Here is a 27,816-nt window from a genome sequence, read left to right as displayed (position 1 = left end):
AAATCAATTGCTAAATTCAAGTCACCAAGAAGTCATGTGGGTAAATATTTCAGTGGTCATTTATTAGTTTCCTGAGCGGTACTGAGAGACTCAGACAGAAGGATAATTATTTGGAACTACCCAGAAAATTAGAAAAGTAGGAACTAGAAGCAGAGATCTGTGAGAAAGAGAAATGTCTTGAGCTTTACACTTTTTGGCAAGCGATAAAAGGCAGCTTTGGTGACAGCAGCCAGATGGAGATCAAATGACAACTGTGAGTTCATAATGGTCTCCAGCATTCTGGCAAGCACGGGAGCAGTAGGGGAAGTGGGAGGGATCAGCTTTACTGGCACTACAAGCCAATCTGGTGCACATAAGCGTTATCTGACGTCAGCTAAAACCAGTTCTGAGGCACGACATCGTGACCAGCTGCTAGATCCTGAAAACACCCTGGCCCGCCTCTGTGTACTCCCGGAGCTCCCAGCACTTAACATTTACAGGACGCTACCAGTTAATTTATGTTCCCTACAGCAGGGAGGATCCAGATGTTGAGGCTGAAGTTGCTGATTTGAAAGGAGTTCACAATTACAGGAAGCTCTCAGATGATAAAAGAACATTTAAGAGTATTCTACAGTGAATTTGAGAAACTCATTGTTCTGTATTAAGCTCCCCCCACCACACACACATACATACACACACACACACACACACACACACACACACACATGAAGGATTTGAATAACATGAGCCCTGCTCCTCAGCCTGCAGAAGTACATCATTCGTGCTATCGGAACTGAATCCATACCTGAAGTGCACAAATGGGGAAAGGTCAGTTCATCCATAGTGAGAGAGTGAATACATATGTTGGATTTACCTGTGACTGTATTAAAATTATTCAGCAGAATGTTTCATAGAAGCAGGTGAGGACAGGGAAGCCTAGTGCTTTCGGTATACACAATACTGGCCCAAAGTCTAGACAAAAGCACAGTAAAATTAGTATTTTACTTAGATGAAGGAATCAAGAACAAGGAAAATGAGAAGGGAAATTGGTAAATGAGGGTCATATAATTAACATTCATGGTGTCCTACTTTGTGCCAGCTTAGGTAAATTATTACCTAATTTAATATTCATAAAAAACTTGTGAGATAGGTACTATTATTACACAGGAAACAGACAAGAGAAGTTAGATGACTGGCCCAAGCCTGACGCCGGAGCCTGTGCTCTGAATACTGCACTGTGATCCACATGAACTACAGCTAGTGAAAGACAACACATGGATAAGAATATGCGCTTTGGATTCCCAGAGCCATTTATTTGCATCCTGGTTCTGCCACTTACTTGATCTGGGTCCTTTAGGCTAGTTACTAGCTTAACCTCAGCAGGAAAATGAAGATAATAGCATCCACCTCATAGATTGTTGCAAGGGTCAAGTGGTGCCATATAAATTAAAATTTTATTATAGTACCAAGCATATGATAAGCATTTAATAAATTATGAATAATAAGTGTTGGGGTAGCACAATTTCTGAATTTTCTGGATCACCCCGGGCAGCCATCTCAGTGCTGCATGCAAATTTTAGCACATGCTAAAAGGGTGTAAATGGATTGAAATTTTGACATCTCTGATTCTTGGAAATAATGCTAATAATTGTTTTAGGTTAAAAGGAAGTTCTTTTTATTAAAAAAAAACTTAGATGAAAATAAAGGGAAATGCCTACGTCATGGATGATAGGAAGTAGCCTGAGAAACAGTAAATTTCAGAGTCGCGCAAAAACCTTCCAATTCCCTGCATTTAAAGTCTCCTCACAGCTAGAACCAAAGAAATTAGACTTTACATTGTGGTTGGATTTAAGTCAAATATAGCTTCAGGATCACAGATGGACTTGTTTTGATAGTTTATAGAAAAGATATAAATCCAAACTTACAAAATGGAGTAGCGGGTCCAGTTGCTAGGGATAATGAGAGACACGCCAAATTAACCAAACTTAATTCAGATGGTCATTAAACAATGACCCCACCTGGTTTTCAGTCGTTTTACCATCTGCTGTAGCTTTTCTTCTCAGAAGGGAGAGTTCCCACTAGCTCCCAGGTGCTACCTGTTTATTAAGAAAGTGCCAAATCATATTCCATAGCATTTGGTAACCAGGCAATATATTAAGGTTAATAAGTTAGGTTGTAACACAATCTCAGCTAACCTATCGAAATGGATTGAAATTTTTGAAAATTGATATCAAATCAAAGGAATATGTGTGTGTTTTTAATTCTTCAGGCAGTTTATCTGGTGATAGAATTTTTAGGGCCCAGGAAATAACTTTTTGTTAGATTTTCCAGTGACTGCTGAAAATTACAGAATAATTTATAGAGTGACAAATTGCTAAGTTAAAAAAAAAAAAGAGCTGGAAGGATCCTGTAGAACAGTTTCAGCTGTGATCAGTGTGTGTATCAAGGGCTATGGGTTGAGTTGGGGGAGATGGCTGACAGGAGGCCCACCCCTTAGATATCAGTCCCTCATCCCCATTCCCATCTGGCTACTTAGGCTACGTCTGTGTTTACCTGTTTATTTGTGAGGATTCTGACTGCTATGTCTTTTGGGAAAGGGGATTCTCTTGCCAAAAATTTTAAAAGTTCAAATATATTTGACCAAGAGGAAACTGAGGTATGGAGAGGGTAAACAGCCTATCTAAGATCATGCATCATTCAAGCCACATGCTTTGAAGAACATCAGGTGAGATTTATCACAGTTGGCTATTCATGCATACACATCTTAATTTTACAGCACCATTTCAAAATTTCCCAAAAATAGAGACCAGATATAAAATATAAACAACCAAATGAGTTTATAAGCAGGACTTCTTCTATTTGATGGTGAGGCTTCCCTAAAATTGGGAGGATGTTGACTCGTGGTGATGCTCCAGCTAAAAAAGCAAAATCCCTGACACATTTCTGGTTAGCAGCCAGTGATACTAATGAGCCCACCCCACTTATATCTTAAGGGGATGAGCTGGAACATATGGCAAAAGTTCTTATAGGTCAACAACAGAATGTTAAACACAATCCATCACTCTGCCACAAACTGATACGGCCCACACGTGCAGGAGTAAATTGTTCATAGTGGACAGCCAGATAACACTCTGCTCCCTGCATTCTTTGGTTACTGAAAATGAGGCTGCTTCGGACCTCCACACTATAAAGTCATACCGTAGCCAGACAAAGTACTGTCAGACAACCAAGGCTGTGGTCAATCTCCAAGACCAGCCATCCAGAAATGGGGGCTCCAAAAGACCGTGTGGCAGACCCTATTCCAAAGAGCACAGTCTTACAGGGTTTAATCTTATATTATCCTGTTTTAATATTTAATATCTCCCAGACCTTGAGACTGACATTTCATTACCAAAGCAGAGGAGAACCGAAGAGAAATATAAGAACGCATATTATTCACAGAAGAAAATAAATCTTACAAGCAGTTTAAAATATAAGGTCTCCTGGCAAAAATATCCAGTGAATAAAGATTAAATATTTACCAGCACAAAAGCCGGAGAGAGGTGAAAGTTCAAATAGCACTAACAAATGCTCTTATTTTCCTTTACTCCTTGTATCTTTTCTTTGCAGTCCCTTAAAAATTACCCAATTTAAAAAATTTCATCCCCATTTGTGTTTCTTGCATGTTGCTTCTGTAATGATACACCCATCTTTTAAATCTCCCACTTCAAAACTAACCTTTGTTAAACCTTTCAAGGTTGTTTTCTTCGTCATTATAATCTCTTTATGCTACACTGAAAGCACAAGACTTAAAGCTTGGCAATTAAGCACTTTTCAATCTATTGGGTTTTCTTTGTGTATACAGTACCGACTAATAGAGGTCACAAATACTTAGTTTACAAAATAGGCCAGTATCTTAGTTTGCCAGGGCTCCTATGATGAATACCACAGAATGGGTTGGCTTAAGGAACAAGAATTTATTGTTTCACAGTTTGGGGGACTAGAAGTCCAACATCAAAGTGCTGCCAGGCCATGCTTTCTCCAGATCTGTAGCATTCTCGTGCTGGCTTGCTGGCAATCCTTGGGGCTCCTTAGCTTGTAAATGCATCCCCTCCCTACCCACCCTCTCACATGGCAATCTCTCTCTCCTTATCTGGTTTCTCCTAATTGACTGTCTGACTTTCCTTTATTTACAAGAACTCTAGTCATGAGGATTAGGGCCCATACTGCTTCAATTTGGCCCCATATGAACAGGATTTTGAAGATCCTGTTTACAAATGAGTCTACATTCACAGGACTAGGGTTTAGGACTTGGACATGTCTTTGTGGGGAACATGATTTAATCTACCATGCCACTTCGTAACTCCTGAAGAAAATATCAGTAAAACAATTCGGATGTGTGGTGGGCGGGGGAGTATGATAAGAGTACAAAACACAAAAAAGGGAGCACAACCTTCCGCAATGAAAGAAAATACAACCAGCAAAAGTGGGATTAAGTCAAGACATCAAGCTTTCTAATATATGAAAAGAGACCAGAAGTTTTATAGCCCTATGTTCTAGCTCATTAATTATATCTTTGAATCTGCACATCTTATTCATATTCAATATCTGTTTTATTGAGAATCTACTCTGTGCCAAGTAATGTTCTAACCACTTAAGGATCAATCAGGGAACAAAACAAAATCCTTCCCCTTCAAACTTATACTTGGGGAGTAGGGTGGGCAGGAGAGGTGAGACAGATAATAAACAATATACATAAGTCAAACATATACGTTAGAAGGTGATAAGTGGTATGATTTTTAAAAAAATACATGGTACAGGAGACTAGTAGTGACATGGAATAGAGATGTTGAAACTTAGAGTGGTCAGGGTCAGCCTCATTTAGAAGGGAACTTGAAGACAGTGAGCAATGTGGGTATCAAGAGAAAGAATATTCCAGGCATGCATTCAGTGCCAACGCCCTGAGGCAGGAGAAAGGCCAATTTGGCTAGAGAGGAAAGAACAAGGGGGAGAGCAGTAGAAGATGAGAGTGGAGTGGGGATCAGATTTTTTTAACAGCTTTATTGAGATATAATTCACATTCCATGGAATTCACCCATTTAAAGTATACTATTCAATAATTTTTAGTATAATCACAGAGTTGTGCAAACATCACCACAATCAATTGAGAAAATTTTCATCATGAGCAACGGATTTCGTAGGGTCTTTCAAACCATAGTATGGACTTTGACTTTTATTCTGAATGAAAAGAGGAGTCATCGGAGAGTTTGGGTCAGATAATTAGATAATTGATATGATCTAAACTGCAATTTTAGGTTCACTTTGGCTTGAGGGTGAGAGGGATGAAAGGCAAAAGCAGAGAGAGACCAGTTGTTGCAGTTATCAGGTGGAAGACGATGGTCCACAATGAGAAATGGTTGAATTGTTTCACAGTAGCAGTAGAGCCAATAGGATTTGCTGATGGACTGTACGTAGGTTGTGAGAGAAAGGAGTAAAGAATGACACCAAGGTTTAGGAGTTGAACAACTGGAAGAATGGAGTTGTCGTTGACTTCTAGGAGGAAAAGATTCAGGAAGACGATGAGGAGGTCAACTTTTGTCATGTTAAGTTTGAGATGCTTATAGTAATATTGATGCAGAGATGATGAGTAAGCTCTAAGATTCAAAAGAGATGATTGATCAGGTTGGAAGTATATTTGAGAGTCATCAGCATATAAATATTTAAGGCCATGAGATGGATGAGGTACCAAGACAGTGAGTGTAGAAAGAGAAGAGGTCCAAGGACTGAGCCCTGGGGCATTCCAACACTAAGAGGTTGTTAGAAGAAAATTTTGTGATGAACTAGATGGGTGAAAGGAAATATCTCTTCTATTTCAGAAACATAGAGTTCAGAAATCTGTTCAAGATAACAGAACAAACTACCAATGGCCAGTGACCAACTCAGACCACCTACCTACCTTCTTCACCTGTGATTAGCCCACCGGGCACAGAGATTTCCAAACGTTCCTCCTGTGATAGAAGCCTACTGGCACACACTTAACTCATCAGGGAGATGGGGAAATGGGGCAGAGGAGGGGCTTGAGAAAAATGTCCTCATGAGTCCCTTCATCTGACACCTTGACTGGCCAGTCCCTGCGTGGTTGGTGAAATTTGAACAGCTAGCAGCAACAAAGCAGTTAGCCTAAAGCTCAAAGCAACACCTTGACTCCACTGATTCTTAATACCTGAAGAGAATTTCTTAATACATGAAGAGAATTTCCTTAGGGTAAGGATTTATAAAACACACAATAAGAAGGCATTAAGGTGAGTATATTAGTTTTTTATGCTGTCTAACAAATTACCACAAGTTTAATGGCTTAAAACAACACCCCTTTACTATCACAGAGTTGCTGAACTCTGTGCACAGCTTACTTGGTTCTCATCTCAGGGTCTCTCAAAGCTGAAATAGGTGTTGGCCAGGCTGTATTCTCATCTGGAGTCTCAACTTGAGAAGGATTTGTTTCTAAGCTCTCTCAGGTTGTTGGCAATATTCATTTCCTTGCAGCAATAGAATTCATAGCATCTTGCTTCTTTAAAGCCAGCAACGGAGAGAGTCTCCAATGCTTCCAGTTTCTCTTCAGGGAAGACCTAGATCCTCTTTTAAAGGGCTTGTCTGATTAGGTCAGGCTCACCCAGGATAATCTCCCTTTTGATTGACTCCAAAGTCAACTGATTAGGGGCCTTACTTACTTCTGCAAAATCCTTTCACCTTTGCCAGAGAATGTAATACAATCATGGGAGTGATAGCCTATAACTACTGCCATATTCTATTGGGTCAAAGTAAGTCACCCACACTCCAGGGGAGGGGATTATACAGAGCATAACACCAGAGGCTAGAGATCATAGAGGCCACCACAGTGAGGAGCCAAGAAACTAAACCATTATATGAAATTCATAGGAAAGTATTGATCCTAAGAAAAGATACCTCTTAAGTGACAGTAAACATTGTCTGAGTGATAGTCTCTTGGGGGAAAAAACTGAGGGAAATTCATGAGGCTGCCTTTAGAAACTAACTTCACCAGACTTATGCAAAGAAATATGTCCGGAACCTTATGAGTTTTAACAGTAAAATATAATACAGTTCTAGGTAGGTGGTCTAACTGGACTTTGCCTCTAATATGAATGAGGATCTGTCTAATACTGAAATAACATATTTCTTTCAGATACTAAAAGACTATTTTTTAGACAAAAAAGTTATAATTCTGTACTACATAATCAGTAGGAATGTATGTATGCCAAAAGCGAAGAAAATATCAAAAAGACCTTTAATATGCAAAGCAGATTGCAGTTTATACCTGATAAAATAATTTAACAATTCTTGAATATTTATTTCCATCTGATTTCTAAATATAACCATTTGGCATCCTTACAAAAATTACTACAAGGTCATTCTAACTCTGAACAATTGAAGCATTCAGGGCTACGTGTAGTTTTTAAAATGATTTCACATATTAGAGTTATTCTATATGATCTAGGGAATTCCTGTGATTTATCATTAGATACCATCTCCCTTGAGGGCTAAGAAGCTTTTATGAGATAAATCCTCAGTGATCATTCCACTGTATAACTACTTTCTAACTGTGTAGCTAAATGTAGTTTCTACTTCCAGCCATGTGGAACAACTTTGAAGATAATCACTGATGAAACATTCTAGGTAGACTCAGTAATGAGGCAAAATGATGTAACATATCTGAGTCAGAAGGTATGACAAATGAATATTTTGAATACTGGAAGCCTGGGTTTATCTCACAGAGAAAAACCCCACAAAACTTGAACAAATAACTTTCCCATGAGACCAAATACAGCACGAAGTATAGTTTTTGAGTGAAAGTCTTGCCCTATATTAAAAATTGACCATTTTATGCTACCTTTTTTTTTTGCTACATATAGTCTTGGGTGGGGCATTATTAGGGTTGTGGTTCATTCAAATTGGTGTAAACAATACACGGGTTCTACCGACCTACAGCTTCCATTCAGATGACCAAAGTCATGGGACTTTCAGCATAGCTAGCTGATGACAGTGCATATTATTTTGTCCTAAAATCCAGTTTGAGCATGCACATAACCATTAGATCGTAAGCTCTTTATTGGCAAAAGACCAGGAATTGTACAGTTCTTGGTATATAATAGAACATTAAGAAAGTTTTTTGGAACTAAAGTTAAATGTGGAATATTTTAGAAAGAACTCATGCAATGCACAGGACCAGAGGAATTCTGAGATCCTGTTCAACTCTTGGATTCCATTCATCTTAATAAACACTGACTCTGCTTCTACAAAATGCAGGAATTATTCTAGGTGCTGGGGACACCAAGTCAATGAAGTCACAGTCCTTGCTGTCAAGAAACTCACATGATTCCCACATTCTTTCTCAGTTTGCTGTGACCACACTTCCTTCCAAAGAAATTCTAAGAAAGTACTCGTAGATAGGATCTTGGAGTTCCACAGAACAGGGTCCAACAATCCCCAAATGGTGACTGCGTCCAGACTGTGTAATTCAGGTTTCATTTGCAAAACTGAAAGTGCTTCAGCACCTACCTAAATTTCAGTCTTGAGGAATTCTTTAACAAAGATACCACAAGTTAGGATTTAAGGTATAGATACATAAACACTCTGGGAGAATTAAGCATTCCTTTTACTCGAACATTGTCCCTTGCTGACAACGCAGTTACAGACTGAGTGCAAAATTGCAGCTCAAATAAGTGAACCAGAAACTCAACCTCTCACTTCTTTTCCATTAAATTAAGATCAAGAGAGCTAGAGAATATTTTGCCTAGGATGATGCAAACATAAGGGTGCAAAACCTCCCATGTACCTTTGCAAAAATTACTTCTGTGACCTTTGGCTGTACAGCGACCCTAAAAATGCAAGCACTGTTTTGAGTGCAAGCATGTGGGAGACATTTTCACCACTTTTGTTGACTTAAGTAGGTTTAAGAAATGTTTTTGCATTTTCTGCATAAACTTATAAAACAAAGGATCGGACTTTTGACCTGTTCAGTGAAAGTCTATACGTTAAAGTTTGGTTTCAAAATAGGTAACTACTACTTGCAGTTATAAATGCCTGCTTTCCACCCACAGGTTGTCATTATCTTAAAGGTGAAATTTTTAGCATATGACTAAAACGTCCTATAGCTTCATGACTCAGCATTTAATGTCAATAATTCACAGTGAGATCATAGGCTCTCTGTGGAAGGTAGTGACATATTCACTTGCCTTATGAAAGCAAACAGGCATATGGAGAGCATTCTGAGTTTAGACTTGTGCCTTGTGTGGGTGTCAGACTTTTGTCTCTCAAGCTAGTGTGGGTGCAGGCAAATCCTCCTTTGGGAAAGACTCTCTGGGAAAAGGTGAATTTGGGTTGTCAGGCTGTGATTTACACATGTGGTCACCAGCTCCCCATGTGCACCAGCTCATGGTTTTCCAGAGTCACACAGTGGGCAGGTGGGAAGACTTTCTGTTTTCTGTGGAAAAGATTCCAACTTGGTTCCCTGCCACCACCAACAGAAAAGTGTTGATTTTTCTTTTTTGAGCTTCCAACCCTTGCAACCTTCCAAAAATAAATCAAACCAGCCATCAGGGCACCGAAATAATACTACTACTAATAAGCAGCTTTGCCCAGACTTACATAAACAACACTTCTGAGGTAAACTTTGCCCCAGAGGTCTGGACACACTCTTTTTTATGTAACCAGCTTACTAATAATTACTAGACTTTGGTGCATTAACTCTGGAAATAGATTTTAATAGCAACCCCTAAAAACAAAAGACATGAGACGAGAATTAAAAAAAAAAAAAAAATAGGGCACCAACTAGAAAAACACTTGGCAGTCTTCTCCAGCCCCAATTGAAGACACCGCCAGCCCACCCCCACCACTGCAAGCCCCTTCTCCTCTACGGGCCCCGCCCACCGGATCGGAGAGCCGGCCCAGGACCCCGCCCCCGGCACTTGGCCCGCCTCCCGCAAGGCTCCTTTTCTTTTCGCTCCTCCCAGCCGGGTTCCCGGAGCAGCTGAGGTCAAATTACCGCAGCAGGCTTATTTGCATAGCCCAATGGCTGCGCCGTATGCAAATGAGGCTGGAGGTGGTTGGCTGGGGGTTGGCAGGATAACTCGGGCGAGCCGGATCCTTTGTCCTTCAGTGGCTGTGGGGCAGCTGCCGTGGTCGTACTACGGTATTTGGCGAGGAGCTGAGAGCTAACGAGCGAGCCGGGCGGGCGGCGCGGCGGCGGGCGCAGGAGGAGGAGCCCGGGCTGGCGAGGGACGGCTGAGCTGTGTCCTGGCGGCCGGTGCGCGCGAGGGACCGGAGCTTCCTGCACGACGCCTGTGAGGGAAGTGCAGAGAGCAGCCGCCCGCGCTCCTGCGGTGGCAGGAGCAGCCCGCACGCCGCTCTCTGTGGAGACCTGCAGTTGCAATATGACTTTGGAGGAATTCTCGGCTGGAGAGCAGAAGACCGAAAGGTAAGTCCGCCTGCGGGCTTTTCCGGACCGCGGGTTAGGTACACTTTTTTCCTGACCCGCTCTCGCCCATCCGGCGCGCCCCAGTGCAGAAAATCTATAGGAGGTTTGAGGGGGAGCGAGCGGCAAAGTTTGCAGAGGGCATCTCCCGCCTTTTCCTCCTCAGGCGAACCCCCCTCGAGCTCCGCGGACGTTAATTGCGAGCCCCTTCTCCCAACCTGGCCAAACTCCTTCTGGGGCCTTTGCAAACGGCAGAAACTACTGTCCCTGCCCGTGCGGCTCCTGTGGCTGCGCCCAGCATCAGAGACTGGCGGCGTTCTCTGGGGAGGGTGGCGGTGGCACCTTCGGGGCCTCTCGTAGGGAACGTAGGGGGTGCGGGGTTGGGGAAGGGGGGTGGCAGGGAGGAAACGTGGGTTGCAGAAGGCACTTGGGAGGGGGCTCGTGGTGCAGGGTGAGGAGCAGAGACGGCCGCCGAGGGAACCCGGGGCTGACAGCACCCTTTCGTCCTTGCCTGCGTTTAGGATGGATAAGGTGGGGGATGCCCTCGAGGAAGTGCTCAGCAAAGCCCTGAGTCAGCGCACCATCACCGTCGGGGTGTACGAGGCGGCCAAGCTGCTCAACGTGTAAGTGAGGCCTTCGCGTGTCCCCTCGTGGCACTCCTTGCCCTCCTCAGCCCGGGGAGGTCGCCCTCGCGGGGCGCCCCTAGTTCTGCAGCGCCGCCGTCTGCATCCGAGGCTGCCTGCGCAAAGGGGAGAGCGAGCAGCCCCGGGGTGCGACCCCCGGGAACCGGGGCACGACCCCAGGGGAGCCGGGGAAGGCTGGGTGGGTGTTGCGGGCGCTCACGCGGGCGGGTCGTGCCTGGGTGCTCACAGCCCCGCTCGCTGCCCGCAGCGACCCGGATAACGTGGTGCTGTGCCTGCTGGCGGCGGACGAGGACGACGACAGGGATGTGGCCCTGCAGATCCACTTCACCCTGATCCAGGCGTTCTGCTGCGAGAACGACATCAACATCCTGCGCGTCAGCAACCCCGGCCGGCTGGCCGAGCTCCTGCTCCTGGAGACCGGTACCGGCCCGACGGCCAGCGAGGGCGCCGAGCAGCCCCCCGACCTGCACTGCGTGCTGGTGACGGTAAGGGCGAGAAGGGGGCTTCGCACGGATCTGGGTTGGAATCCTGGAAGGGCAGAGAGTCGCCTGACTGCAGATCTGGAAGGGGTGGAGGTGGCTGCCTTTGCCCCCACTTAAAGAGTGTGATCGGACTTTCAGCCGAGATGTACTAGTTTCATCATCAGGATTTTCCCTGGTACAGAACATGTCTAAGCATGTTGGAGGCTGCCAGCAGCGGAAGAGATCCCTGTGAGTCAGCACTGTCGGCCCAGCTACTCCCTACCTACATCTGCACTACTTCGCGTGACTAATTCCTTTAACAGGGCAGATTAGATAAAGCCAGATAAATTCCTGGCTCACCCTCATTAAGGAGTCAGCTTCATTCTCTGCCAGTCAAAGCTAAAAATAGAAATAGTGTAGGAGACAGAACTTGTTAATTCCCTAGAAATACATTAAAAAGAGTGGAAATTTTTTCTTTGCAACTTTGCATTTTTTAATGGTCTTTTTTTCTGATAAAAAAGAAAACTTTTTGGTAGGTAGGAACTTATCTTTTCAGAGGTAAATATGGTAAGAATGTCTTTTAAATTTTACTATTTTCTGACTGGTCTAGTTAAGTGGCACAACATTTTGCTACTCCTGAAAAGACTTTTTTGGAGGATAACAGGTGGCAATTCTATTTTAATTGCTATGCAGCTCATCTCTTTGTACTTAAACCATGGACACATTTTTCAAAGTTGTTTAACTCAGGTCTCTGCCAAGGGTACCAGTTTGCAAGGGCAAACCTGTGAATGATATTCTCTTGCATAAGTGAACAAATATCTTCATGTAGACATTGATATGTTGCATATGAATTGCATGTGTTCAGGCTTTGCAGAATGGAGTTTAATAGACAATTACCCTAGACAATTTTGCAGGAAACCTGAAGAAATGTCATTTTTTGTCCATCTAACTTGTCTGTTTTACACAGCCAAGATATAGAATGTTTGAGCATCTTTGCCTTGAAAATAGTTCAATTATTAGCAAATGCTGATTTTAATGATAAATTTATGTTTCTAAATTTGTTCCCAGAATCCACATTCATCGCAATGGAAGGATCCTGCCTTAAGTCAACTTATTTGTTTTTGCCGGGAAAGTCGCTACATGGATCAGTGGGTTCCAGTGATTAATCTCCCTGAACGGTGATGGCATCTGAATGAAAAAAGCTGAACCAAATTGCACTGAAGTTTTGAAATACCTTTGTAGTTACTCAAGCAGTTACTCCCTACACTGATGCAAGGATTACAGAAACTGATGTCTAGGGGCTGAGTGAGTTTAACTACATGTTCTGGGAGACCGGAGATAGATGACTTTGCAGATGGAAAGAGGTGAAAATGAAGAAGGAAGCTGTGTTGAAACAGAAATCCAAGTCAAAAGGAACAAAAATTACAGAGAACCATGCAGGAAGGAAAACAAACTACGTATTAATTTGGGATGGTCGAGTTACATTAAAGTAAACCAGATATGCTTTGTTAAAGTTTAAATGTGCAGCAGTAGTTCTGGATATGTTTGGTTTATATGCCCTAAAGTTAAAAAGAAAAAAAAAGCAGAAAGAGTTCATCATATTTTAAAACCATATTTTATTGTATTTTGATGAGATGTTAAATTTTCAAAAGTTTTATTATAAATTGTACTAAGTTATTTTATGACAGGAAAGGTTATTTATGCTATAAATTTTTTGAAACACAATGCCTACAATAAACTGGTATAGAATACTTGCATTATATCTTACTGTGTGCTTTTTTTCCTTAAACTTGGACTTTTTAAAAATAGTTTTTTATATATTAGGAAAAATTAAAACCCTTGTGAGATAATATATTATGTGCATTATATATACTATGTGTATGTGTGTTCCACCTTTAAATATTTGGGCTGGAAATGGGGGCATAATTTTGTTCTTTATTCAATAGACATTCTACGTTTTACTGATCTACACAGTTGAAGTTCCACACTAGGCCCAAAGTCAGGAAAACAAAGGTGACTTTAGAGTTATGGAGGGGAAAAGGAGTGATTAGAGATTGAACTTGCAAAATATGAATAATTATAATTCAATGATAAAAGTGCTACTTATAGTAGTTAGCTTAGGTTAGTTGTCTTTTTCTTACTCCCTTGTTATGGTCTCTTTGAAATGTTCTTTTATTGTATGTTTTTTTGAATTTTTTTTTTAATTTATTTTTCATACAGTTGATTTAAAAAAAAAAAGGAAAAAAATATGCAGAGCCCCCTTGAGGACTGGTGGAGAATGCAGGGGTATTGGCCTGCCCCACCACGATGGTTGCTAACATGCCCACAGACATAGGGGACTGGTGGTTTGATGGGCTGAGCCCTCTACCACAGGATTTGCCCTTGGGAAGACTTGCTGCAAAGGAGAGGCTAGGCCTCCCTATAATTGTGCCTAAGAGCCTCCTCCTGAATGCCTCTTTGTTGCCCAGATTGGCCCTCACGCTCTAAGCCAACTTGGCAGGTGAAATCACTGCCCTCCCCCCTACGTGGGATCAGACACCCAGGGGAGTGAATCTCCCTGGCAACATGGAATATGACTCCTGGGGAGGAATGTAGACCCGGCATCATGGGAAGGAGAACATCTTCTTGACCAAAAGGGGGATGTGAATGGAAATGAAATAAACTTCAGTGGCAGAGAGATTCCAAAAGGAGCCGAGAGGTCACTCTGGTGGGCACTCTTATGCACAATATAGACAACCCTTTTTAGGTTCTAATGAATTGGGGTAACTGGTGGTGGATACCTGAAACTATCAAACTACAACCCAGAAGCCATGAATCTTGAAGACAATTGTATAAAAATGTAGCTTATGAGGGGTGACAATGGGATTGGGAAAGCCATAAGGACCACACTCCCCTTTGTATAGTTTATGGATGGATGAGTAGAAAAATAGGGAAAGGAAACAAACAGACAAAGGCACCCAGTGTTCTTTTGTACTTCAATTGCTCTTTTTCACTTTAGTTATTATTCTTGTTAGTTTTGTATGTGTGGTAATGAAGGTGTCAGGGATTGATTTTGGTGATGAATGTTCAACTATGTAATGGTACTGTGAACAATCGAATGTACGATTTGTACAACTGCATGGTATGTGAATATATCTGAATAAAATGAATATACTTAAAAAAAAAGTGCTACTTATAATTAGATTACATGCACAATGTTGAAGAAGCAGAGAGGAGAGAATGAGCAAAGCTACCTGCAAGAGAAATAAACTTTTTAGTGAGGAGAGATCATTTTATTTGGATCTTGAAAAAGGAGTTTTATTTCCCCAGCTGTAGAGGGGAGGAGGATATGCTGGCAGCACTAGTTTGTGCAAAGGCATTGAGGCCTAAAAGACCACAAGTTTTCAGGCAACAAAGAGTGATTCTGTATGTGGTTCTGTTGTAAAAGGATAAGGGAGAGATAAGGCTGAAAAGATAGGTAGGGATTAAGCCCAGACAGTGCTGGGCAGTCCATGTCACTCTTAGGCGCAGTCCATGTCACTCTTAGGCGTTCGGGCTTCCTTCTGTAAACTTTTGGCAGTCTGCAGAGGCCTTCACAAAGGGAGTGACTTGATCAGTGTTCTAGTAAGATAACATGAGCCTATGAAAGCCGGGTTATTGGGATGAGAGACTAGGTAAGAAGAACAATTAGAAAGTGACTGTAACAGTCCAAAGCTGTGTACTTTGCAGAACTACATTTAGGGAACAAATAGGGAAGTGACCCGGCAAAGACTTCTGGTGTCCGTAAGTCTCTTCCTAGAGCTGTGTATCTTCCAGCTGAACACTTTTGTTAAGGTTCTGAGGAGTCTGGTTAAATTCTATCAGTCTGGAGAGATGGCAGAGAAGAAATGAAAGGCTTCTGCAGCACAATCATCTTTTAGTTGGAATAGTCACTTGATAATTAACTGCAAGGGTCTCATGTAGGCAAAGCCAAAGAAAGCAAAGATGCCTACCGAGGCGGGGCCTAATATAGCTTTAGTCCACATTTTTCTTTGCCTACCTCTCAAACCATACGTCCTATTGCTCCCTGTCATCTGTCCCCCATCCTGGTCAAGACTACCTACAATAGGGAAAAAGTAAAGAAAAACTAAAGGCAACAAAAATCCCCAAGTCTCTCCATATCTTATGAATCATTACAGGCCCACCAGCCCTTCACCTTACAAATAAGTTTGTTTTCCAGATCTGCTAGAAATGAGGGGTTTTAGGCCTTGTAGACTTTTAAGTCAGTGCCTTTTCCAAAACATAACAAATAAATACTTGTTTTTTTATATTACCAAAAGATTAAGAGCAGTGAATTTTAAAAGATAGACTTTTTCACCTTCCCACTAAAGTAAGACTTGTCAATCCTTTCCCATAACTATTGGATAAAAACCCATCTGCAAAGGTGAGCGAATTATAAAATAGGCAGAGTGGAGAAAAGCAGCTTTATGTGGCAGAAAGAGTGCAGGAGCAGCCAGTCTTAATTAGTCCCTCTCCATCCCGTTTTCCTCATCTGAAAAGTGGAGATGAAATTACCCATCTTGCAGAGTATTTGCCTTTCCTACAAGACTGTAACCTTCCTGAAGGAAGGAACTCATGTCTGGTTCATAGCTGTAGCCTCATCATTTAGCACACTTTACCAGCAGTAGCAGGTGTTGAAATAATATTTGTTGAATAACAAATGCAAATTACCTAGCACACAATAGGTACTGAATATAGTGTGTCTCTTGCTAAAACACAGGTAATAGCAATAGGGAAACAGCTTGTAACATGGTGTGTGTGTGTGTGTGTGTGTGTGTATAATGTCTGTATATTTAAAGGAGTTATAAATCTCTATTCTAAATTTATAAAGCTTATAGATATAAAGTAGTAGTACACATTCTTCAGACTGTTTTGTTTAGGAAAATCTCAACAATTAATTCAATGCTGTTGATTTAGTTTTTCTTTTAAATTTTAACTGTGGTAATTCTTTTTTGCTTGAACATAGCACAAAGTCAACATGGTGTTGAAAAATCCCATCATGAAACAGTTGAGTTAATTGTAAACAAGTGCAAATTATTTGGAAAGCTGCTTCTGCCAGCTGATGCTAATACTCTTCAGTTGTCACTTCAAAAAACACTAAGCCTTCCTATTGCAAGTGAGGTAGAAATGTTACAAGAACAAAAATCCCCTCATCTTCCTGAAGTGTGTTGTATGTTGAAAAAAAGTGGAAAACACCTGTTTTTTTTCTTCCCACTGGCAACTTTACCTCAGTGTCATAAATAGTATTGTCTCCTGCTTTCTACATTAACCAAGGCCCTCAGTAAGTTAAACTTTATAATGAAAGGTCTCAAAATGTAATTAATCTCCTATAATACATAATTTCCCAAATAAAGAAAAAAAAGGGGGGTCATTTCTAGGAAAGAGCAGTTTGTTTAATGTGAACCGGAAGCATTTCCAAAGCATGTTTTGAGATGCCTTACCATAACATTTGTGAAGTAATCATTTCCTCAATTTTCAACTACATGGTTAAATTTTATTCTTTGATATGTGGTAAGAGATTGCAAGCAGTAAGGTGTATTTCCTTCAAATGAACACTACACTTAGTGGCAAGATTTAACACAAGCCAGTGTCCCTCAAATTAAGAGTTGATTTTTTTTTTTCTTTTGAACAATCCTTGGAGCCTTAGATAAACATACAAACTTTGTGAAAAAGATGTATTCATCAAACCACCAAGAAATGTTTAGTCAGTGCTTACCCTAGGCAAGGAACTGTACTGGTAGACTGAAGTCGACAAAAAATCAGACATATATCTGGCCTCAAGGAGTTCACAGTCTAGTGAAGCAATGAGACTTCACTACATACTCCAAAGGAGAAAAATAGAAAATAGGCCCAAAGAACTGCTATGAGATTTCAAAGGGTGGAAATCTCTGGTGAGGCACATGGGAATGGAATAAAGGAAAAGGTTGTAATTAAACTCTTTGGTCCAAGGTCAGCATTGTATTTTGCAAAAGAACACAAAATGTTTGTTAATTACATTACCAAATATTGAATATACTTCTACTGGGTGCTGTGGAGAACACAAAAATGTACCTTATAGGAGTCCTTGCACTTCAGGAGTTTATAATCTAATAAAGCACATTCATTTCTATAATACTATTTATTGAATGTCTATCATGTCCCTGGCACTCTGTTAGGTCCTGGGGTTACAAAAATGAAAGGACAGGGTGAAAACGCCTTCAAGGATGTGCACAATTTAGTGGGTTTGATTGATACCTACGATACGGGATGTTCTGGTTTGCTAATGCTGCTGGACTGCAAAACACCAGAGATGGATTGGCGTCTATAAATGGGGGTTTATTTGGTTACACAGTTACAGTCTTAAGGCCAAGGTAACACATCAGCAATCGGGTACCTTCACTGGAGGATGGCCAATGGTGTCCAGAAAACCTCTGTTAGCTGGGAAGGCACGTTGTTGGTGTCTGCTCCAAAGTTCTGGTTTCAAATGGCTTTCTCCCAGGAAGTTCCTCTCGAAGCTGCAGTTCCTCTTCAAAATGTCACCCTCAGTTGCTCTTGGAGCATTTGTCCTCTCTGAGTTTCTCCAGAGCAAGAGTCTGCTTTCAACGGCCGTCTTCAAACTGTCTCTCATCTGCAGCTCCTGTGCTTCCTTCATAGTGTCCCTCTTGGCTGTAGCAGCTTGCTCCTTCTGTCTGATCTTATATAGTGTTCCAGTAATTTAATTCAGACCCACCCTGAATAGGCGGGCCAACGCCTCCATGGAAATTATCCAATCAGAGTCATCACCCACAGGTGGGTGGGGTGCATCTCCATGGAAACATTCAAAGAATTGCAATCTGATTAACCCTGATGGGTCTTCCCACACAAGATTACATCAAAGATAATGGCGTTTGGGGGGACACACACATCCAAACTGGCACACAGGGCGATATGTGATAATGACATCTATCCCAGGACTAAGTGTTCCAGGGGGCAGGGAATGTTTGCCAAAGGAGGGAACCCATAACCAGTGAGAACTGAAGGGTGAGGGGACCTGCCAGGGGAATGTGAAGGGCATTTATTCCAGAAGGGGGAACTACAGCTCTGGTGGGTCCAAATTCAAGGAATGTTTGGGTCTGGTTCCTGGGTGAGAACTTATACAACAACAACAACACTTATACGGGGTTTACTGTGTGCTAAGCACCTTTCTAAGCACTTTACTTATAGTAACTCAATTGCTTGCACCGACCCTATGGAAGTAGATACTATTTTTGCCCCCATTTTGAAGATGAGGACACCCAGGGAGATCAAGTAATTTTCCCAAAGTCACATTATATGTAGGTAGCAAAGCCAGGAAGCAAACCGAAGCAGTCTGGCTCTAGAATCCCCATTCTACAATGACAGGTGATGAAGTAGGAAAGGTGGTAGAACCTGACCATAAAGGGCCCCTGCAAGTCAAGCTTTTAAGCCATCAGGTGATAGAAAGACATTTAAAAATAACTGTTAAAACTTAAAGAAGAGACTAATTGTTCTGGTTCCACCTTTTCCTTAGGAGTCTCTTTCTTCCACCCGTGAAAAAAATGTGCATTCCTCAGCCCAGGTGGGCTGACATCACCAGAGACAGACAGGAAAAGGATCTGGTTTAAGTTCTACCCTTTCCCCCACCCTCATCTCTGGGACTTGTAAAGAGTGGCAACCTCTCTTTGGCTCTGCTGAATTTTCAGCTGGAAGAACTTCAAGAGAGAGGGCAGTGATCCTCAAACTTCCCTGATGATAAGAATCACCTGAAATACTTGTTAAAAAAAAAAAAATCTGAGTCTTTTCCCAGCCCCACTTAATCTGAAGCTCTAGGGAAGAGGTCTTGAAAGCTGTGTTTCTAACAAGCACCTAGAATAACTTGCTACCTGGAGACAAAATCAGAATTCATTAATTTACTAAGGTCATTACTACACAAGTTACATAACCACAAGGGGTGGGAGAGTCCAAAAGGGAATGGCTCTTACCTCTGCCTCTAAACTGACTGATCTAAAGGCATTACCTGCTCTGTGCCAGTCTTAGCACTGGCCACTTGGGAGAAGACAAGGAAGAAGCTGATCAGCCTGAGAAAAGTAACCTGCTATTGTAATCCGAAGAGGACCGCTCAGTGTCAGGCACACAGTGCATGCTCAGAAAGTGAGCCGAGTTCCTATTTTTCTTATATCCACATAGCAAGTTCCAGCTGACAACATGCTTTCACATTTATTAATTCATTTGATTCCTGGTAGAGCAACTGAGGCTTGGAGAGATCAAAAGTTACCTCCAAGGTCACATGGCAAGTAAGTGAAAGAATCAGAATTTTACTGTGAACTCGGTCTGCTTTATCCAGAGCTGTCTCTCAGAGGCCAACAAGACAGGAGAGGTTAGGCTGGGGGGAGAATGAATTTGAATCTAATCTTTTTTTTTTTAAATTCAATTTTATTGAGATATATTCACATACCATGCAGTCATACAAAGTGTACATTCAGTTGTTCACAGTACCATTATATAGTTGTGTGTTCATCACCAAAGTTAATTTTTGAACATTTTCATTGCCACACACACAAAAATAATATGAATTAAAGTGAAAAAGAACAATTAAAGTAAAAAAGAACACTTGGGTGCCTTCTTTTTTTTTTTTTTTGCCCCCATTGGACAAAGGGGAGTGTGGTCCATATGGCTTTCCCAATCACATTGTCACCCCTCATAAGCTACATTTTTATACAATCGTCTTCAAGATTCAAGGGTTCTGGGTTGTAGTTTGATAGTTTCAGATATTTACTGCTAGCTATTCCAATTCACTAGAACCTAAAAAGGGGTCTATATTGTGCATAATAGTGCCCACCAGAGTGACCTCTCGGCTCCTTTTGGAATCTCTCTGCCACTGAAGCTTATTTCATTTCCTTTCACATCCCTCTTTTGGTCAAGAAGATGTTCTCCATCCCACGATGCTGAGTCTAGATTCCTCCCCGAGAGTCACTGAATCTAATCTTTTACTTATTCAATACATAGGACAGTGCCTCAGGAAAACTGAACAAGACAAAAAGCAGGGAGAGAATTCTAAGAATTGTTCTCTTTCATCTTAGAATCTCATCACAGGAAAAGTGATTTTTGTGTCCCTCTGTGCTTTTATGCTAACATCTTTTCCAGAATTAAGTGCCTGAGAAAGAACTTATTATGCAGAAAAGCAGCAACCTTTCTTAGGATCCTCACTTAACATGAGATCATATCACATATTGTAATCATATTACAGTCATCAAAATAATCACTTAGCAAGAAATCCTCACTTAGAGAAGAGCCTTTTGATTTCACTTTGCCTCATTGTATAATTATTAAGGCCAGGGTTGGCGAAAGATAAAGAGTAGAGCACAGCAGTTAAAACAGTGGGCTCTTAGAACCAGCAAGACGTGGGCTTGGATCCTGGATCCTAGAAAGAACTTGAGAAAGTTAGTGTAATTTCTCTAAGCCTCAGTTATTTCTCTTAATGTATAACTCAGGAAAATACACATCACTGGCTTGTTGTGAGGATTAAAGGAAATTATGCATGGAAAGCACTTAGTTCCGTTCCTGGCACATAATAAGTACTCAATAAATGTAACCTAGTAACAATTCTGTCTCTTATGGGTTGGTAGGTATGTGTGCAGATTACAGGGTTATGTAAGTAAAAAGGAAAGCCCCCAGTAAACTACACAGCCAAAGTAACCAAATATATACAGAAAGACACCATTTGATTAAATTATGTTAATTTTCATTAATCTCCTTTGTCCTGTTCATTGCCATTACCTTAATTTAGTTCTTTATCTCTCATTTGGATTGAGTTTCTGTTCAAAATAAAGAGTTGAGCCCCTACTGTGTGCCAAGTATTGTGCTAGAACTTTCTGTATAAAGAGCATATGAGACTGTTCCAACCTGCAGTCTAGTATAGGAAGCTGACAGATACACAAAGAATTTCAAGTCAGTGTGGTGTCATGTGATGGCAAATTTGGGCATGACAGTGTGTGTGTGTGTGTGTGCGTGTGTGTGTGTGTGTCTTCCAGGAAAAGGTGATGCTTGACCTGAGCCTTGAAGCATGATTAGGAGCTAATCAGGAAAGAAGGATGGTGTGTGAGGAACCTTTCAGTCATGGTGTTTGCTAGACGATCACGTGTTAAGGAAGGGAGCAGGGAAAGGCAGGGCTGAAAATGTAGACAGAGACCAGATTGCAGAGGTTCCTGTATGCCTTCTAAGGAGCATGGATTTACTCTCAAGCGATGAGGAGTCTCTGAGGGCTTTACATAGAAAAGGGAAAATGTCAAGTTGTAGTCTTCCATGGTTCACTTTACTCAGATGGTTTCAACTGCCAGGCCACAGTGTGCTGCAGAGATTTGAGGGGAGTGTAATGTAAGGGACAGCAGTTTATTGTCCCTGTCTGTCCTGCTCTGCGCCTTCCTTCTTCTGCTTAACCATCTTTCCTGTGATTCCATCACCCCAGCTGCAAGGATAGGTTTATAATAAACGCTTGGTCATGGTGGTTGGTTCAGGGACAGATATGTGACTTGAGCTGGCCAATCAGAGGCCTCTCTGAGATTTTTCTGATTTTTGATTGCTGGCAACCATCTTACCTGCTGCAGTGGTTTGGAGCTGTCTGTACCCAGAAAGTCATGTTTTAAACTTAATCCATTCCTGTGGGGGTGAACCCATTGTAACTAGGCTTTGATGAGGTTACTTCAGTTAAGGTGTGGCTCAGGATGGGTGGAAATCCTATCACTGGAGTCCTTTATAAGCAGAATGAAATTCTGACAGAGAGAGAGAAAGCCACGGAGGGAGCAGACCAAAGCTGAACATCAGCAGAACCTGGAAAAGAAGGGAGAGACCAGGAGACTCTGCCATGTGACAAACTAAGGACCAAGGAAAGCCAGGAGCCAGCCCCAGAACAACACTGTCTTCAGGAAGAAAGCTTCACTTTGATGATGCCTTGGTTTGGACTTGTTTCCTAACCTCAAAACCATGAGCCATTAAATTCCCATTATTTAAGTCATCCCTTCGAATGGATATTTGCTTGAGCAGCCCAAGAAACTAAAACACCTGCCAAATAGAATGTCTATTCCAGCGAAAAGGTCTGAGATGAAACCTGAAAACAGAGCCCCTGAATACAGCTGTACCTGAAGTTAGGTCCATGGATTTTCAGTTATGTGCTTAAGCCAGTTTCATCTGCCACCAAAATCGGATGAACAACCGTCCTGGTTTGCTCAAAATTGGGGGTTTTCCTGGAGTGTGGGACTTTTCAGTGCTAACACTGGGACAGACCTGAGTAAACTGAGGGAGTTGGCAAGCTGACTAATGCCAGTAGCAAATGTGGGAGCTGGAGCCTAGAGGGGAGGCTAGTGCGGTAGTTCAGCCAGGGAAAATACGGGCCTGAACCTGCTGTGATTCATGAGGAAAATTAGGGATTGAGAAGTAGTTGGGAAGTCAAGTAAGCAAGACTTGGATATCAGATGTAAGGAATGAGGGAGAAAGTCTAGCATTCCTTACAACCTGAGTGACTCTCTGGTTTCCAGCTTGGGTAGTTTAGTGATAATAGTGCTACTACTTGAAATATAGAAAACAGACATTTGAGGAAAGGAGTGATGGGTTTAGTCTTAAACACATGAGTTTTCAGATTCTTGTGGGGCTATCTGTTGGAATGTCCAGTAGGCAGTAGAATAGATAATTCTGGTGCTTGGAGAGGAGATCAGAGCTGGACATTTTAGTTTGGGAATCCTCAGCATAGAAAAATTAGAGAATGGATGAGATCTCCATGGAGAGTGGATAAAGCGAGAAGAGCAGCGGTGAGCCAAGGATGGAATGTTGGGAATGAAGGTGGGATTTAGGGGGGTAGACTTAAGAAGAGGAGCAAACGAAGACAGAGGAGGAGAAAACAGAATCCAGTGTCATGGAAGTTGGTGGTACAGAAGAGTGAGTTTAAAGGGCATGATTCATACTCTCAAATGTAGCAGATGGGGCCATGAAGAAGAGACTGAAAAGGCTCCATTGAATTTGGAAATTGGGACATAACTGGTCATCTTATTTGATGAAATCTGTTGCATTACAATGGTGGAAAAGCCAGATGGCAGTCCATAGAAAAGATGGGAGGTGGGAAGAAGAGGCAAGGGAGGTAGATTCTTCTTTAGAAAATTTTGATAAAGCAGGAGAGAAGTGGATAAGAGGCTAAGGAAATAGCTGGATGGCTTGGCCTGGAACAGGAGGTTGTATTGCAACTTGTAAGTCTGATGAGAAGGGAGTAATGGAGACATTTGGATACGGGAAGTGGAAAGTTTCGAGAATTCAGGCCAGATGGCCCTAACATTTTTTTCTGAAGGCAGAATAATTTGCATGGTGAAAAGGAGCTAAATAGGGGAGTTTGAGGAGGGTGATCAAGGTTTGGAATGGAAGAAGTTGAACAAGTACTAATAAAAGGATTAAGGAAAGTTAATACCTTTTTATATGTACGATATATTTTACAATAATGGAAATGGCTGAAGTTGTGGAACTGTGACCCATGACATTCTTTGAAATTTGCTCTCTAATTACTTGTTGAATCATACTTTGACAGTTATCACTGTTATGTATATATGTTAAAATTCACAATAGAAAAATAAATAAAAGGATTATGAAATACTGCTGGGGACTGAGCAGAGATTAGAAACATAACCACCAGTTTCTCTCTACTACAGTTTATTCTCCTTGTTCATTCTAATTATCATTAAGAAAACAAAGGTGATCATGTCATAACCTGCTTAAAAATCTTTATTGACTCCCCACTTGCCTATACAGACTTTCAGCCTTGACCACTTGACCCAACCTTCCTTCCCAGCCTCATCAACTGCCATTGTGCCCCCCACACTCCTGCCACACAGATCTCTGCTGCCTGTACACCTCACGCTTTTCTAGGGCTCTTGCAGATGCTGCTTTGGCTGCTGAGAATATCTTTTCCCTATTCTCCACTAACAAACTCTGATTCAGCCTTCAAGGCCCAACCGAAATATTGCCTCCTCTGTGAAACCTCTTCCGACTCTCTCAGGCAGAGCAACTTCTTATAATAGCATTTACCACATGGCAAAGGAATTTATCCGTTTACCTCTACTGCCTACTGCCTCTACCCCCCACCATCTATCCCACCCTACCTTGGGAGAGTCTGTCTTTTCTGAGTTTATCCTAGGACACATCTAGCACTGTGACTGGAATATAGTAGGAACTCCACAAATGAACAAATTCTTCTTTGTCCTGCTTCTGCAAACCAAATGCCTGCGATTCATATTTAACGTTTGAGAGGGTTATTTTTGTAGTTACATTTTCTGAACTCCTTTTATAAAGCATTGTTGATACGTCAGTTCATTTAATAACCTTACGCCTTTAATTCTATTAATTGTAGACAATCATTGCACAAAATATTCTACAATTCGTTTGTCTTAAAAATTCTTTCCAGTCCTATTAATAAGTCAGTAGCTGAAGTATCAGGAAGTAATTCTTTAACTATCTTTTAAATACTTATTCTTACACACAAAAAACCCACATGCTTTTCTCTGACCCCAAACCCTAGACTTTGATTCTTTTCTCCTGATTTTCAATTCAAGGAGGAAAAAGTAAAATGAGTTGGGGGTGGAGATGATAAAATGCAACTGAAAGTGAGTAGCTGTCCTCTGTCAAAATTATATAAAATTTTAAAGCTAAAGGAAACGTTAAAATTACCTAGCCTAAATCCTTTTGTTTTGTTTTGTTTTAGTCAGGGAAACAGGACCAGAGGTCATAAATGTCCGAAGGTCGCACAGTAAACTACTGAAAAACTACAATCTACATGTCCTGATTGCAAGACATATGCCCTTTCTCCTACATCATACTGACTATTCATGAAAAATGCAGTTATTTTGAAAAGTATATCAAAGACAATTTGAGATTTCTTCAAGCTTCTCATTTCCTCATCAATGAAGTAGGGATAATAATTGTAGCTATGTGAAGGGTTTGTTTTGAGAATTAAATGAACTAATAGATGCAAAATGCTTAGAACAGTACCTGGCCATTGTAAGTGGCTGGAACACAGTAACTGCTTAGCATTAGTATAAAAGTTCAGGACATGACATTCTTGATTATTGAAGCACATATTCACTCATCTTACCTTATGTTCAGGTTTGTTAATGCTGCCTTTTATTTATTTATTTATTTATTTATTTATTTATTTATTTATTTTTAATCTTCATTTTATTGAGATATATTCACATACCACGCAGTCATACAAAACAAATCGTACTTTCGATTGTTTACAGTACCATTACATAGTGGTACATTCATCACCCAAATCAATCCCTGACACCTTCATTAGCACACACACAAAAATAACAAGAATAATAATTAGAGTGAAAAAGAGCAATTGAAGTAAAAAAGAACACTGGGTACCTTTGTCTGTTTGTTTCCTTCCCCTATTTTTCTACTCATCCATCCATAAACTAGACAAAGTGGAGTGTGGTCCTTATGGCTTTCCCAATCCCATTGTCACCCCTCATAAGCTACATTTCTATACAACTGTCTTCGAGATTCATGGGTTCTGGGTTGTAGTTTGATAGTTTCAGGTATCCACCACCAGCTACCCCAATTCTTTAGAACCTAAAAAGGGTTGTCTAAAGTGTGCATAAGAGTGCCCACCAGAGTGACCTCTTGGCTCCTTTTGGAATCTCTCTGCCACTGAAGCTTATTTCATTTCCTTTCACATTCCCCTTTTGGTCAAGAAGATGTTCTCCGTCCCACAATGCCAGGCCTACATTCCTCCCCGGGAGTCATATTCCACATTGCCAGGGAGATTCACTCCCCTGGGTGTCTGATCCCACGTAGCGGGGAGGGCAGTGATTTCACCTTTCAAGCTGGCTTAGCCAGAGTAATGCTGCCTTTTATAAAGGAGGCTTATTTGGTTATAAAATTACAGTCTTAAGGCCATAAAGTGTCCAAGGTAAGACATCAGCAATAGGGTACCTCTGCTAAAGGATGGCCATTGGTGTCCGGAAAACCTCTTCTAGCTCAGAGGGCACATGGCTGGCATCTGCTTGCTCCCAGGTTTCCTTGCAAAACGGTGTTCTCCAAAATGTTGCTCTTGGAGCATTTTGTCCTCTCTTATCTGCATCTCTTCTTCAAAATGTCACTTTCAGTTGCTCTGAGGTCCCTCTGTTTGTGAGCTCTTTTTATAGGACTCCAGTGAACTAATCAAGACCCACTCTGAATGGACGGAGCCACATTTCCATGAGAACATTCAATCAAGAAGTCACACCCTAATCAAAGGTGTCACTCACAGTTGGGTGGGTCACATCTCCATGGAAACACTCAATCAGAAGGTTCCAATCTAATCAACACATACGTCTGCCCCCACAAGACTGCATTAAAGAATATGGCTTTTTCTGAGGGACATAATATATACAAAGCAGCACACCTTACTTGATTGATTTTAAAATTACAAAAGTCATTTGGTCTTTTCTCTCCTCTATTCAAACCATGCTGCAAATATGAAGCTGTGGCCATAGAGTCTCTCTGACCTTTTGTGTGAATGTAGGATCTGCCACTTTTTAGCTCTAGGGCCCTGTGCAACTTAATTAACTTTTCTGAGCCTCAGTTTCTTCACCTGTAAGTTGAGGTTAGAACACATTTACTTTTCTTTAAAAGGTTGTTGTGATGTTTAAACAGAAACATGTAAAGAGCCTAGCCAGATGTTTGAAATTCAACTAGGATCCTTCCTTTCCCCAATTCCTTTGTATGTATGTAAATATTGATAGATATTGTATGGTTATTTTAGTTTCCTAACTGCTAAAACCAATTCCACACAGTGGGTTGGCTTAACAACAGGAATTTCTCAGCTCAGTTTCAGAAGTTAGAAGGCTTTCTTCCTCCTGGGATCCCTATCACCTGGCTGGCTGGTCATCTTTGGGACAGATGGAGGCATCTTTTTTCTCTTCCATGTTTCATTGACTTCCAGCTTCTGGCTGCTCCCCATGGCTTCTTTCCCATGTCCAATTTTCTTTGCTTATAAAGACTTGAGCTGTATTGAATTAAGGCCATGCTCATTCAGTTTGGCCACACCTTAACTAATGTTATCTTCAAAGTTCCTATTTACAAATCCCACAGGACCAGGGATTGGGATCTGAACATGACTTTTGTGGGGGACAAGATTCAATCAACAGTGGCCCATGTTGAAATGTACTTCATTGATGTTGGATTAAGGTTTATTTGGAACAAAGCAACTCAAATACCTTGGCCATGGAAAATGTTACAAGGTTAAGTA

At 41.4% G+C, this 27,816-nt stretch overlaps 1 protein-coding gene across 2 annotated transcripts; it reads left to right on the top strand.

Annotated features, from left to right (window-relative positions):
* The first annotated feature begins 10,121 nt into the window (after positions 1 to 10,121).
* GADD45A (growth arrest and DNA damage inducible alpha) lies at positions 10,122 to 13,309 on the top strand. 2 transcript variants are annotated; one of them, XR_005213911.1, is made up of 4 exons: positions 10,122 to 10,450; positions 10,969 to 11,070; positions 11,339 to 11,801; positions 12,621 to 13,309. XR_005213911.1 is itself a non-coding variant. In XM_037816445.1 (4 exons), the coding sequence occupies exons 1-4, from the start codon at positions 10,407 to 10,409 to the stop codon at positions 12,732 to 12,734; spliced, it is 498 nt and encodes a 165-aa protein (XP_037672373.1). In that variant the 5' UTR covers positions 10,125 to 10,406; the 3' UTR covers positions 12,735 to 13,309. The 2 variants fall into 2 exon arrangements, 1 of the variants encoding a protein (XP_037672373.1); XM_037816445.1 differs by having other exon boundaries at positions 10,125 to 10,450; positions 11,339 to 11,576.
* Positions 13,310 to 27,816: the final 14,507 nt, after the last annotated feature.

This window comes from Choloepus didactylus, chromosome 2 (assembly GCF_015220235.1).
Source record: "Choloepus didactylus isolate mChoDid1 chromosome 2, mChoDid1.pri, whole genome shotgun sequence".
Taxonomy (NCBI): Eukaryota; Metazoa; Chordata; class Mammalia; order Pilosa; family Megalonychidae; genus Choloepus; species Choloepus didactylus.
Note: the sequence above shows the minus strand (reverse complement) of the source record. Positions and strands in the feature narration are given on the sequence as shown.